Source organism: Branchiostoma lanceolatum, chromosome 1 (genome assembly GCF_035083965.1).
Source record: "Branchiostoma lanceolatum isolate klBraLanc5 chromosome 1, klBraLanc5.hap2, whole genome shotgun sequence".
NCBI classification, from domain to species: Eukaryota; Metazoa; Chordata; class Leptocardii; order Amphioxiformes; family Branchiostomatidae; genus Branchiostoma; species Branchiostoma lanceolatum.
In genome coordinates, this window is record NC_089722.1 from 9,523,501 (window position 1) to 9,538,666 (window position 15,166).

The 15,166-nt window shown below is 41.0% G+C and overlaps 2 protein-coding genes across 2 annotated transcripts; one reads left to right on the forward strand and one right to left on the reverse strand.

Annotated features, from left to right (window-relative positions):
* Positions 1–14: 14 nt before the first annotated feature.
* Positions 15–6,877, forward strand: LOC136432636 (probable arginine--tRNA ligase, mitochondrial). Its single transcript, XM_066424064.1, has 18 exons — positions 15–162; positions 564–637; positions 809–920; positions 1,098–1,181; positions 1,411–1,648; positions 1,829–1,905; positions 2,525–2,683; positions 3,104–3,210; positions 3,582–3,677; positions 4,001–4,061; positions 4,355–4,431; positions 4,542–4,666; positions 4,858–4,925; positions 5,123–5,232; positions 5,454–5,549; positions 5,877–5,951; positions 6,166–6,229; positions 6,371–6,877. Exons 1-18 carry the CDS (start codon positions 127–129, stop codon positions 6,455–6,457), a joined length of 1,746 nt encoding a protein of 581 aa, XP_066280161.1. The 5' UTR covers positions 15–126; the 3' UTR covers positions 6,458–6,877.
* On the reverse strand, positions 6,870–14,980 carry LOC136432628 (U3 small nucleolar RNA-associated protein 14 homolog A-like). The gene is made up of 13 exons (XM_066424053.1): positions 14,883–14,980; positions 13,054–13,123; positions 12,735–12,811; positions 12,433–12,503; positions 11,891–12,033; positions 11,612–11,767; positions 11,191–11,408; positions 10,134–10,335; positions 9,405–9,608; positions 8,821–9,271; positions 8,283–8,652; positions 7,808–7,907; positions 6,870–7,478 (listed from the first exon to the last, which is right to left on the reverse strand). Exons 1-13 carry the CDS (start codon positions 14,900–14,902, stop codon positions 7,194–7,196), a joined length of 2,367 nt encoding a protein of 788 aa, XP_066280150.1. The 5' UTR covers positions 14,903–14,980; the 3' UTR covers positions 6,870–7,193.
* Positions 14,981–15,166: the final 186 nt, after the last annotated feature.

Consider the following 15,166-nt stretch of genomic DNA (forward strand, 5'->3'; position numbering starts at 1 on the left):
ACATCCGGTTGAAAGGCGCGTATTTCCGGTGTCATGGCAGCCGCGGGAGTAAAAAAATCACATGTGATTTACTTTTGACCTGTATTTAGTGCGCTAACGATTGTGATACATCGAAAAGCAGTTCCAATGGCTTGTCACTTTAGAAGAGCAATCGCCGGTTTGGTAAGATTTCCAAGTTTTACCGCTTATCGGTAATATAAGCGATGCGATCATGGTAGGGGAGGGGCGCGCGTGTTTAGTTTGCATGCATTGAAAAATACATAAACAGGCCTGTTTGTAAACATAGATAGAGACTTTCCGCCATCATGAGAAGTTGGAATTATTTTCCCGTTTAGACGTAGATTGTTATAACGTTAATTCCTTAAAACACAAAATCTATGTTTCCGTGTAACAGAACAGGCCTACATGTAGGTCAAAGATAACAGTTGTTGACAACTTTCACATGCACAGCTTGTTACGTGGGTAACATGGCCCTACTAACGTTATATACTAAGTTACGATGTCACTAAGTCTTATACGGTTATACTGTTTTGTAACGTGTTTTCATTTTGACATATTTCCAGATTTCGAAAGCAGCAAGAGTACCCGAAGAAAAGATTGCTCCTTGGGTACAAGTTACCAATCCAAAGATTTCAAGGTAAATCATAACCTCGAGCTCATAATTAATGAATTGTGACCATCACATTGGTAGTTACAGATGTCACGTCATATTATTACTATGATTCTATCACAACACATTTGGTTGCAATATCTGATGTTGTGAGTATTCCTTCCATAACCAAATCAGCTGTTGCTTTTATATTTTCAGTGCAGGAGAATTCCTCCTACCCATCAAACCATTGATTGATTGTGGAGTTCTGCCTCCTGACTCAGCAAAGGGGGGAAACACACAAGATTCATTAGCAAACCTCACAAACAAGGTAAAAGTTTGTGCTGTAATACCAGGAAATGTCTTAATTGTCTTTATGTTATTGCATCTGTGAAACAAGTAGAGGTCAGAATGAAATTATTTGGAACCCAATTTTCCTTTTTTATTTATTTTCTTAATTCTAAGTGCATTGCCATTTATTACACACTTTTGACTGTTGTCTTACTAGATAAGTTGCCAGTACCCAGTGGTGAAAGCCGTGACCAACAAAAATGGAATCCAGTTTTCTGTGGATCGAGCTCTTCTGATAAAGGTAGGTTACTTCGACATCATGATCATATACCATGGTTTTAATGTGTCAACGGGAAGAGTTATGTCTAAGGGATCCCAAATGTGGTCATATTTGCCAGGTGGTTCCAAGGTGGAGGTGGTCACTTTTACAGGTTTGACTGTAATTCTTTTCCGTTTTTATTGTGTTGGTCTACGCTGCGACAAGAGAATGTGCAATCTGCTACATTGAATGTTGTATTTTTTTCCTTTAGAATGTCCTTACCAAAGTACAAGAGGACAGAGAACAGTATGGCAGATACAGTGATTTATTTGTTGAGAGGAAGGGAGAGAAGGTTATTGTGGAGTACAGTTCTCCCAACATAGCCAAGCCCTTCCACGCAGGTCATCTCAGGTCAACCATCATAGGGAACTTTATCGCTAAGCTGCACCACGCCCTTGGCAACAAGGTGGTGAGGATCAACTACCTGGGGGACTGGGGGGTTCAATTTGGTGAGACTTTAATCTTTTTAAAGATCGAAACAGTCTTGATTGCAACTAGAGCTTATTCGGATGTTGAATCATGTTCTGAATGATATACACCATCTTTCTTCATTGACGCAAATACAGTATGTCTTGTGTGATCGGCCAGCATATAACATGTGGCTGTGTTTTTGTTTTTCATTCTCTCAGGCCTGCTTGCAGTAGGTTTTCAACTATTTGGTTCAGAGGAGGCCCTGCAGAGAAATCCTATTCAGCATCTATTTGAGGTGGGTCTTAATGTTTATTGTTTGCATGGCAGTGATAGGACCTCTGTTTCAGCACCAAGGACATCATTCAACAGAGGTTGAAAAGTAGTTTCGGGGAATTTGATGCACTGGTGCACCTAACCTATAGATTTAGGATCGACAAAAATAGGATGCACAACATAAAATGAAAATGAATGTCAGCAAAATCTTATTACGAACCTCACTGCCTGTCTTTTGAGCTTGAATCTAAATTTCTATTTTTTAACTTAAACTTAAAACATAAAAAAGTGATACAACAAAGGTTTTACTATTTTCAATGACATAAATATGAAGAATATACTAGTGTGTAATACTACCTTTACATAAGCAAATGCATCCACAGTCAAGGAATAGGTGCACAACTCCAATTTTGTGTGCACTGAAGTGCACATGCACCCAGTATTTCAAGCCCTGCCCATGGTATCATGGTCAGTCCTTTTTGATGGCAGTTGACTGTTCTTCCAAGACTTGGGGCAGCATGGGATACCCTGCCTGGGCATGGGTTACCTTGCTATAGTTTGAAACCTATACTGCCCTCTTTATGAGTGAAGTGTTAATGTTTTAATACTGCCAACCTCCCACTGTTATATACATGTATTAGGTGTATGTGAAGGTGAACCAGGCCGCTGAGGAGAATGAAGACGTCCACAGACAGGCAAGGGAAGTCTTCAGACTTCTGGAACATGGGGACCAGGCAGCCTTGTCACTGTGGACAAGGTTCAGGGACTTAAGTGTGGAAGAATACTCCAGAATATACAAGGTATGCATATTTGGACTGGTACCTGTGTGGTCACATTTTTACTATAGATTTTTTAAAGTAAAGAAAGAAATGTACACTAAGTACAAATTCATAACTACACATGTATAATGGGACAAGTGCATAAAAAGATACATTTAGTTTGACAAAAGGTGGATAATGTTTCAGTTATTATGCAGATAGTTATTAATGATCAAGTATTCAGCACCAAGGACATAATGGTTTGAATAAGATTAGATTTAAACAATGTTGTATCTGCAATATATCTCCGAGCTTTCTGTTTTATTTGATGGAAAATCTTTTGTAATGACGTCAGATTTCTATAAGACCCCATAGTAATTTTTCTGACGTTGCTTGTTTATATTTTCCATTGCAGTTTTTCTGACATTGTAGTTTGTCCCTGATTTGCACTGTTTTCCACAGAGACTAGGAGTCCAGTTTGATGAGTACTCGGGTGAGTCCATGTACTCAGACAGGTCACAGCAGGTCATCTCACAGTTACAGGAGGCTGGGCTGCTACAGACAACTGAGTAGGGAAACTCCTTTGTTTTTCTCCGATAATTTACGGAAATACTGGTAGCTTTATTCGAGTATATTTTCTTTAATACAACTTTGTCTTCATCTCAGGATAGTACAGATGTATCTAAGACCAAATGAAGAAGAAGAAGAATTGTACTTTTTAGAACGAAAGGAAATGTAATTACAATGAACATGACTTGAAATAAGTTACATGCATGGAAGAGGACAACATTGTACAAATGTATTAGGTTTCTTGAAGTAGAATTTCTAATTCCTTGTGGTTATCAGAGCTTTTGTTTTACTTGCCCATGTAGTGCCCTCTTTCCAAATCCAGGTGACAGACACATATATAAATTAACTGGTATGTTCATTGTCACAACAGAAGGGGTACTGGAGTGGTTGACCTGTCTGAAGACAACAGCATGTCATTCTACACCACAGTCACCAGGAGTGATGGCACATCTCTATACATCACAAGGTTAGAGTCTACAGTGCAGTAGCTATAGCCACTTTAATCTTTATTTATAGAAGAGTGATACAAACACTTTGTACTAAGCATTACCCAATCATTTTGGATACATATTTATCTACTCTACAAGCAGAGGTTCGGCTCCGGCTGTTTTTTACGCTTTGTACTTTGTCCTGTTTTGGCCGGTGGACGTAAGAAAACGGCAAAGTAAAAAGCCTGACAATAATGCCTAAAAGCATGTCAAAAATTTAGACCAGCTAGAGTCGAAACTCTGCATGCTTGGAAAATAATGTACAACATAAATACATGTATCCCCTTCCCTGTCCCAACAGGGACATTGCAGCTGCGGTAGACAGATATGAGAGATACAGATTTGACAAGATGTATTATGTGGTAAGTATTCAATCTAGGCCTTGTATCACATGGTGAATTGGCTTTTCTATCATACTCTGTGTAAACAGTTAAAGTAGATATGGTGTCCTAATAGAAATGCTTCTTTTTCCGTCTTTCTTCTTTGAATAATTTTAAGGATCAGCACCCTTTTCTCTCCACTTGGTTGATTAAAACTTACAGAGATTGTAAATCAATGACATGTATGGTATTTACTTAGTACTTAGATGTAGCTGTTGCAAATGTTTAAGACTTTAATTCACATCTTGCCTGTTGCGATTCCTTAAAATCACCAGGTAGACAAGAGCCAAGAAGACCACTTCTGCCAGCTGTTTAAGACACTTGAGAAGATGGGACATACCTGGGCAGACAGGTAGGCTCTAATATTAGATTTCCCATCCAGATGATATGCTTTTCTTATTGTTGTAATCCCATGTGACTTTTCTATTATAGCATCATCATGTACAAATATGGTCCTTTCAGATGCCAGCATGTGAAGTTTGGAAGAGTCCAAGGCATGAAGACCCGGAGGGGGGAGGTGGTGTTGTTAGAGGACATCCTGAATGAGGCCCAGAGACAGATGTTGGACAACATGCAGCAGGCTGCCAGTAAGGCTCAGATCACAATTATTATTTTTACACATATTTTGAAAACATTTGCAATGTATGCAGGAGTTGGTATCAAGTAAATAGCCATGCAGATATTTTGTATCAATACAAATACATAGTTTGTACCATTTTGATACTAGTCCATGCTTTGATCTTATCCCTCCCTTGTTTGTTTGTTTGTTTGTTTCCAGCTACCAAATATATGGATAACCCAGAGGAAGTAGCAGAGACAGTGGGAATTACAGCTGTACTGGCTCAGGTGGGAAAACATTTTCTCCTGTAAGTGTAACAGTTGACATGTGAAACTTCAGCCAGAATGACACTCAAATTAAGTGGCAACAGGCATATCTAACCCATACCGTCCTCCAATGTAACTGATTTCCTGCAATCATAGTCCCTTATATTATAAGAGAAAAGGCTACTTCAGTCATGGTTATGTTGTCTCTGGCATCTCAGGATTTCCGTGGCAAGATTCAGTCTGACTACAAGTTTGACTGGAACAGGGCACTCCAGAGTAAAGGGGACACTGGGGTGTTCCTACAGTACACACATGCCAGGCTGTGCAGGTATGGTAATTTGAAACTCCATTTATCATTGTCTGCCATACACTTTGTATGTATATACTTTGATTAATACATATGATCTAACTTGAAAAATTTGTTACAGATGCCCAAGTACCAGATGTGAGTGCTTTTTCAAATTCAAACTGGGCATAGTGTGTACTGTTGGTAGCCTTTGTTGTAAAAAGTGAGATCATTTGTACTATTTCTGTATTGTTTGTGAACAGTTTAGAACGGGAGAGCGGGATGTTGGTACCAGACAGCTGTGACCCTGCCCTCTTACAGGAACGACAGGCACTGCAACTGCTGCAACAGATAGCTGGGTACTGTCCGCTTGTTTCCACATTTTAATTGGGGGTTCCATGATAGTTATTTATAATGTGAAGTAAGCTAGCTTTGCTGTTACAGTACAGTACGTAACTTTTAGGATGTTACTGCTTCGAATCGTTTTTACAACACACAATCTGCATGCAATAAGTTTTCTTTCCTTTGTTTCTAGACCAGAAAAAAAGCTTCAGTCTACACTACAGTATATTCTACACGTAGTAGCAAAGATACATATTATTAACATTTCAGTATGTTTTGTTAGCTAATGTACTAATGTTTTGTACTTTATTTTATAATGTAAACTTTAACCTGTAATTTCATAGGTTTGACCAAGCTGTTCATAAAGCTTTGACTGAAATGGAGCCAAGACACATCCTGTCTTACACCCTACAGCTCAGGTGAGACATTTCAGTTGAAGGAAACACCAAGGAAGACAATTTGTAAAACCTTTCCTGTGTTGAGATCATAGTGCTTGCACCCTTCCCTGTATACTTAACCATTTTGTGACACTATTATGAAGCAACTAAAGCAAGGACATGTTAATATGTCAACATGTTTGCTTTCACTTCATTTTGATGTTACGTATTTACTCATCTGTCTTCTATTCCATAGTCACCTTGTGGCAGCTGCACACAGGTCACTTAAGGTCAAGGGCAGCCCAAAGGATATGGCAGAAGTAAGTAGAACCTTGGTTTTGTTCCAGAGTACTACATTGTATATATTCTTTGTGGGTCATATTTTTGAACACATCTCAGGAGGACTTGGAATCTGAAATGATTTTATGTTCAAACTTTTGTTTTGATGTTTTCCATTCCAGGCCCGTCTGCTTTTATTCAATTCAGCCCGTGTGACATTAGCCAATGGGATGGCTGTCCTCTGTATGACACCTGTGGACAGGATGTGATGTTGGCCAATGAGAAGGCTCTCCTGTGTATGACACCTCTGGACAGGATGTCATGTTAGCCTATGGGATGGCTTTCCTCTGTATGACACCTCTGGACAGGATGTCATGTTAGCCAATGGGATGGCTCTCCTCACTATGACACCTCTGAACAGGACGTGACATTGGCCAATGGGATTGCTTTCCTCAGTATGACACTTGTAGACAGATTAACCAATGGGATTAGGCTTTCCTCAGTATGACACCTGTTGACAGGATGCCATGCTTCTATGCACACCAAAGATACTCCATGTAATACACATTGAGAGAATTATTGAGGGACAGAAAATTGTCATAGCTTTGTTATCCTTTATGTAAATGTTGAACTGCAATGAGACTTACAACATTAAAAAAGATGGACAATAAAAACAAGGTCTGATCATACTGAAAATCTCAATTTATTTCTTACTGATGTAATTATTTCACTTGAAACTAAGCATAAATTCATGCCTCTTTACTTACTATGTTGTAAATAGTTTGCACTTTTTGGTCCATAAAAATGAGTGGTATACATGTGTACATGTAAATGTGATCAGAAAATATTGGTTACAAGCAATTATTCCATTTGTCCTAGATAGCAAACCATTAGCAGAGGTTTTCAAAACTCAATGTCCTCTGTTACATTATCATGAAAAAACTTTATTTTCTTTTGGACTTTCAGCATTGTCGCACATGTGTTACTGTTTGTCTATTCACTGCCTCATTTTTTATTATTTTTATCATTTCTCCTTCCTCTATTCCTTCTATCTTTCTTTCCTCCTTCCTTATCTTCATCAATCCCCTCCAAGTCCATGTTCTTCCCTGTACCCTTCTTGAATGTCTCCTCTCCACTGATTGGTTCGATGATGGTGCCTGCTCTGGTCACCACCTTGGGTTCTGTCAGTTTGGCCACGGCGGACGGAGTGTTCCAGTCCTTCCCCAGGGGCGCTCGGATGGAACGCTCAAACTCCCCAATAGACCCGAAACCCTTGGGCAGGTGTCTCACCTGGCAAAAAAGATAAAGCTTTCAAACTTTGTCTTAACAGAAGAACCGAATCATTTAAGGAATTGTTTCACAACTTCATGTGATTATCCATTGCACACATTTCTTAAAACTCTTAAAAGGAGTTTTCTGAGTGCAAGGCTAAGAGGTCACTTCTGGGCACTGAGCTAACACACAGAACTGGAACAGCATGTCTTACTCCTAAGTCAGAAATGTCATGATTGAGACAAGATTAATTCACTTAGTTATAGTGAAGCAATGGCAGACTTCTGATGACCAATTCTACTGACCATAAATCCAAGCCAACACACAAAGACACCGGTTACACCCACCTGATGAGTTTTCATTGGCTCATCCTTGTCCTCGTTGATGATAACATGGTGCAGGCCCCAGTCCTGACGGGGCTTTGGGGGTGGAGCCCTCTTTATAAACCTGCAAAATTTCAAGAAAAAAAATCATGATATTCAAGGGATAAAGTATGTTTATCTTCACAGCTGTCCATCTTTTATTGTTCATTAGGTAGATAAGTCTAAGCATGCTTAACAAACAATACTGGGGCTACATGATTCAAATTTAGAACTGTAGTAAGTTTGGTTCACCAGGCAAGTTTGCCTTTGCTAACGTGGCTTCCTTGGTTGTCAAGCTTAAATATTCTGTACATCTTTTTATCTATTCATTTATTCATTATGTTTCTCCAACAAAGTGGAAGGTATGGCAGAACAGGTGTTCCTTGGCAAAGGTCACATTTTCAAGACCGCCAGCAGCAGTACTGTGTTACATCCCACCCGACCACAAACAGGAGCTTACCTTGTTCTTTTCTTGGGATTGGCCTTGACCCCAACTCCTCCCCAGTTCCCCCACCCCGGCATGAACAAGTCGATGTCTTTTGGTTTCCCGGCTTCCTCCGCCTTCCTCTTCTCTTCCACAAACTCACTCACGACATCATCATTGGCAAACGCTTCTTCAATGTTCTCCCTTTGTTGGTCAAAGTCAATCATGTCGATGTTGTCATCCACGTCGAGGTAGGTTGGAGCAGAAGATCTGAGTTTGGAGGGTTTGATGGTGAAGAACTTGTCGGGGTTGATGTGAACTTCCTTCACAATCTCCCTCTGCTTCTGTAGGGAGGGGTTGGTGGCTTTGTCTGCTGTAAGCTGTTGTGCAGAGTTGGTCTTTGTATCTGTTTGAAAATAATACAATAATGTAAGTAAAATAACTTAATTGTGTAAAATGTACAACTTTTTCTGTGAAAATTGCCTAAAAGAAGAGCTCGTCAATGGGTATTCTGGCCCATAAAACAAGAAATAAGAACATAACTTTACAAGACAAAAATGTATGAACCAACTACCTGGTGTCTTTGCAGCTGCCTCTACTTCCTCCAGTGTTTTCCTCCTCTCCAAGCCCTCCTCCAACATAGTCTCATCATCATCAAAGTCCTGTACCTCCCCAGCCTCATCAGTTCTCCTCTCCATCACATCTGGCCTGGACTTCTTGGCTTCAGTCTTTTTTCCTCTTCTTTTTCTCTTCTTGCCAGTTTTCTTCTCATCTTTCAAAACCTCAGACCAGTCTGCCTTCTCCTCTGCCTTGTTACCTTCTCCTTTCTTTTTCTTGCTTCGTTTTCTTTTCTTTTTACTTACAACTGTGACTACTTCTTGCTCTTCTTTGTTATCTATTTGAGGCTGTTCTTCTGTAACTTTCTTTTCACTTGTTTCCTCCACCTGCTTCTCCTTTTCATCTGTTTTCATTTGTTCCTTCTCTTCTACTTGAGGATCAGTCTTTTGATCACTTTTTGAATTTACCTGAAAAAGGGCATCACAAGGCTTCATTGTATCTGATATTTGAAATAAAAATCAGTAAAAATCAGTACAATTGCAAAACACCTTACACAACCAGTGAGTATTAAAATCTTCTGTTGTCTTGGCCAATTCATACCTTCAAAGCAGACTTCATCCATGGATTCTTATCATCATCAGCCACAGTTTCCATGGCAACTGCCTCTTCAATCTCCTCCTCTTCTTTCTCCTCCTCCTCCTCCTCTTCCTGGTCCTCCTCACTGCTGCTATCCTGCTGCAGAGCTCGGATCTGATTGGTCAGCTCACGGCTTTTATGCAGCTGTTCCGAGATTGCCTGACGAGCCTGGGGGTTAAAGGTCAAATATCAAGACTGGGAACATGATGTAAAAGAATTCTCTTCACAACTGTTCATGGCTGCCTCACAGTGATTTAAAATGTTTTCCTTCAGTACTGAATGTCAGAATTAACTTCATTCAAGTTTGACCTCATTGTCACTAAAGAATTAGTAAGATGCAACTTTTGTCCACTATGAGAGGCAAAGGAAAATAACTCCTCCTGCCTTCTTATAAAAGAAGTTATCTATAGAATCAAGGAATTCCCGAAAACTCAGACTCTACCAAGATCAACTGTGGTTAAAACATCAAGAATAAAGGAATATAACACAATGAATTTTGTATTACCTGAGGTACCAACAATTAATTTGATTTGAACATCCAAATCCAGTATTCAAATGTTTGATAGCGGCCAAACCGTTGCACACGAAGCCCGGGCAATGCACTAAAATATAGACCAGTCGAGAACATCCGTATCAAACATCATTCCAGCCCAGGTAAAGTATAATATCCACTTGAGTGAACACAAGACCAACCTCTTCATCAAACTTGGCCATGACCATCTTGCTGCGGGCCCACTTCCCCGTGTTCTTGTGGCGCAGACTGGCTCGCTCCTCCGCATGGAGCTTCTCCGCCTTCCGGATCTCCTCCTGAGCCAGCTCAGGGTTTGTCTTGTGGAGCTCCTCGATGGCAAGTTTTTCCGCGTGGAGACGCGACCGTTTCTTTACTCGGTGATACCTGTGGAGAAGACAATGATTCAGGTATGAAGGAATGGCAGAAAAACTCATACCTGATTCAGTCTGAAAATAGCCCTTTTGAATCTCTATTTACATGGCAGGGTCCGACAGGTTTTGAAATATTCACATCCCTTACAAGGCAAGTTTATACTAGACCTAAGTAGATAATTTAATGGCCCAAACAAGCTCAAAATTCCTATTTGCTGCAAGGAAATCCTTTTACTTTTCAGTAAAAAAATCTCTTTGGTACCATGCAGGGATGGCTTGTTACGTTTGCATATTATCAACCAATATTTGACGGCCATGGCCAGCTAGCTTTACATGCATCTGACAAGTTTTAGGGCTGGTCAGTCTGGCGGGCCGCTGGGAGTGAAGTCAGACTAGTGGACCAATATCTGCCTACATCTAACCATGGAAACATCTTCAGGATAGGACGTGCCTGGATGGCACTTTCACTTGCCGCTGGCAATTGGACCGATAGACTTGGACCCCGTTCATACTAAATCGCGCAAATCGCCCAAATCGCTGAAAAGGGGTACGCACAAATCGCCAAAAAGGGGTACGAGAAAACATGGAAGTAATGCCGCACTATTAAAGGTGAAAAACCTCAAGATGAAGTACAAGAAGGTCACTGAACACAACAGTAAAGGTGGTAACAACCGAATTACGTGTCCGCCGTTGATCAAGCTGTTGGATGCAATTTCACAACTCGCGCTCATTCGACCCCTGGTGTGAAGGAATGCGGCTTTGGCGATTTCAGCGATTAGGGTGATTTGCGCGATTTAGCATGAATGGGGTATTGTCCAACGCTGCATGGATGTAACATCATAAAACTATGAGAAACCACAAGTCTTACTTCTTGCTCTTGATCTTCTTCTCCCGTGCACACTTGGCTGCGTGGTACGACTGCAGTGCTCTCATCTTCTGCAGCTCCTTTCTGCGGGAGAGCGCCTCGTCTAGACTCATCGCCCGCAGTGCCTCCTCCTCCGCTTCCGTCAGCTCGTGGTCACGCCGCTCCGCAAACTTGCTGCCATGGAGAACCTCGAAGATCTCACGTTCAAGGTCGGTACTGGGCTGTGAAGCAAAGTACGAGAGCATGTTAGCTCTTCTTACAATGGTATAGCTCTATGCCAAAGGTTAAGTGAAGATTGCCGTACCACTTCAACGCCTGTTTGGTTTTCTTTACCATACTTTCTTGAAGAAACAAATACGTTCTCTCTAAATCTTAAATCCTTATTGGTCTTAACCCCTAACAGTAAACAAGACAACCTACTCACCTTAAATGTCTTGACCATGCTGTCAGTGGTTGGTAGAGACACGGGTTCCTGCTGCAGTGGGAAGACCAGCTGTGCAGCCTGTCTGTTCTGTCGTACAATAGGGGTCCACCGGGACACTTCCTTCTTGGTCGCTTTGTATGCAAGCGAGCGTTCAATCTAAAAGGTGGTAGGGATGAAAAAGACAAACATTATTCAGTCACTTATTAATGTTGGAGTGGAATAGGAAGGATATAGAAAGGTGTTGTGGGAAGAAAAATTGAAATAAAAAATTGAACTCGCCCTTTGAGCCTGTGGTTTGACCAGCGGAGCCTCCATGACCTTCTGCCGACCTTGCATCTTGCGGATCTGTGTCTTGACCTTGGAGAACTGGTTGGTGTTCCGTAGCGACCCCACCAGCTCGTTCAGGTGTACTCGGCTCCCACCTGTCAAGTAACAGGTGAGTATAACAAAGGTTACTTTAAACTTGGAAAGTCAGTTTAACTTTCAAGATAATGCATTGAAAGCATTGCATTTTAACTTGTCACTGGCTGTACAATTTAGTTTATATTTTACTCAAGAGACTATCCTGGATGATACTGATTTTGCAGTTGACACAACAGAGTAAGATCATTACAATGTCTACATTTCAGTATCTGTATACTGTATAGCCAATATAACCGCCCTTCAGCATAACACACCAGCTACATGAAGATATTTCATACAATGGTGGGAAGTTCTTAACACAATGTGGTCACCATGGTAGTCTACTACTAGAGAAAACACTGAAGTATTATACATACATTTTGTAGTTAAAACAGTTAAGAGTAAACATGTCCACCTACCATTGTCACCTGAGGAGATGTCAAATGGCGACACCTGGAGACTGGGCTCCGACCTCTGGATGACCTTCCCCCTGGAGAGGAACAGGCAGATGAAAACAGGTGTCACCAGTTTTACAGTTTTAAACATCTTGACATGTCATTTGACAAGTTGACAATTATTTCATAGAACTTGCATGTAGGTAACAGAGCTTGGCATTGGTCATTAGAGAAAGATGATGTTCTGAATCATAACTGGTATGGTAATGTTAGTAGTCTATTGTGTGCTGTTTTTAAGCACATCAGTTCTCCACTTGCTATCTTACTTGATTCTGCTTTTCTTGTCCAGTGAAGTGATGGCATCCAGCAGGCTCCTGTGCTGGCCCTCATTGTCGGACCCCACCTAGAAATGAGATAAATTTTCATTGCCATGTATAGAGAAAAATGTTGAAGCTCAAACTCTGATTGACTAAATTTCCCTCTACTTGTTTGTTTGTTGGTTTGGCTTCATCTTCACCTTTGACAGTAAATTGTTCTAAATATTTTTGTTACTGTTTATATCTCTTTCTATGGTCTTCTTTTCATCCAAATAACTCTAATGGTAGTTAGAAAAGGGAAAACGTGGCAATTGAACACACAAAATACCTCATCATCACTGAGAGCCAGGGCACTGTCATCTTCTTCAGGTTGGTCTGCATTCATCTGCAGCAAGTTCCTGTTCATACGGATACACAATATCAGACATTGATATAAACATGTTACACCTGGATAGTATGCTCCAGGCGATGAAGGACCGAAACACTTGGGCTACTATCTCGACTCGTGACTGGATGGTCTCCACATAAGCAAGTAAGCACACCTGGCAAGTTAAGCAAAGCACACTGGGTCACCCAACTGTTCTCGATAAGTGTGTTGGGTTCTTGCAGATCTAGAGCTTTGGCACTTGAAGCTTACGCCTGATGCTCCCTCATACCTGGTCCATTGGCTTTACGTCACTATCCAAAATCATGAATGCAATCCCTTACAACCTGTTCGAGCTGGGGCCATAAATAAATAAAATCAAATCCAGTACAACAGAATGAGTAATGGCTAACGCAATGTAATATTATTTGCCCATAGCGTTTGCTATCACAACTACGTGTACTTGTTTGCAATAATCAGAATTACTAAGGATTTCACAGAATACTGTAAATGCAGTTAAGTTCGCGTGGTTTTTACTTCGCGTTAGGGAGAAAATGGAGTGTTCGTAGTGCTTTTAAGCGTTTAAAACAATAGTACTCAATAGTAGCGTTACAGTCATAGGCGGGCAAAGAGTTTCGCGGTGGTTTTAAGTTCGCGCTGAAGAGTTCGCCGCGAAAACCGCGAACGTAAAACCACCGCGAACATTTCTGCATTTACAGTATCCGCAGTAGTCGACGGTCCTCGCTTAAATTGAGGAGGGGGGCACGAAGTAAATCATAACAGCCCATGTCATTATTTTTCTGAACTTTGACCACCAAGTTGGGTCCTGGGTACCAACCCCATCTCTCTCCGTAATCCAACGACAGTGATACTAAGCGCGTGTAGGTGTAGGTGTACTGAATCCTAGTCAACTCGCCCCAAGTCCAACTCGCCCCAACTATTTACTACCAACTCGCCCCAAATTAGTGCTTATCAAACTTGGTTTTATACTGGTTTTATATGCTTGACTCCTACTTCTAAAATTATATTACTTGACATGTTAACAAACCGTGTGACTCTAATTTAACATATTTTTTTGCTGGGTACGTATTTTATAGCAACGAACTCGGGATTCGCTGGCGGACCCGGTCGGCATGTTGGCCCGCCGTGTCACCGTGCACGGCCGCTAGCTAAGTCTCAAGCATGGCAATCCGAAAGACTGTTGGCTTACCTTATGTGTTAGGAAACTATCTTGGAGCATGTAACGTTACTTGAATTATAATTTTAGTCAGCAGTGAGCTATGCTTGAGATTACAGCGAGCGGGCGCGGGTCCCGGAGAACCCGGCGGCGGGCCGCTCGCCACATTGGCCCGCCGACGCCCCCGGCATTCATCGGTGTTAAATGCCGAACAGAGAAGAGAATGTAAATATTACAGTCACGAAGCTTTGTTATCATGTAAAGTAATATTTAGAAGTAGGATATATGCATATAAAACCAAGTTTAATAAGCCCTGATTAATATATAAAATTGGGGCGAGTTGGTCGTAAATAGTTGGGGCGAGTTGGACTTGGGGCGAGTTGACCTGTTACCGGTGTACTTGTATGCATGTGTGCAGACATGTTCAAGAAACTGACCACACCGCGCCACGTGCACCACATATCCTCCTGATTCTGAACAATGCATTTCAACAAATACCTTTTTTTTTCTACACATAAGTACGTAGACACTATATCTAACATTTCGTGTAAAGAGAGACACACAAGGTCGGACAGTTTGGTTGAGATAAAAGAAAATTGGCAAAGTAAATTCTTACCGGACAGGATCGTCTGCCATGATTGCTGAACTCTGACCTATATCGCAAAACGTACGTCCATTTAACAAAACTTCACCTCCGACAAAGAATTTCTCATCACTAAATGATACCTTAAAAGAAATATATGCAGATTGAGCTGTCATTTTCATTCCGAATTTAACTATGAAGACGAAATTGTGCCTAGAAAAGTAAATTTTACGACAGTTAGTGCTCTGCCTCATATTAGGTGATTATATTTCAGTATAGGTATTTCCAGCTTACTTTTTGAATCCATAAATTACAAG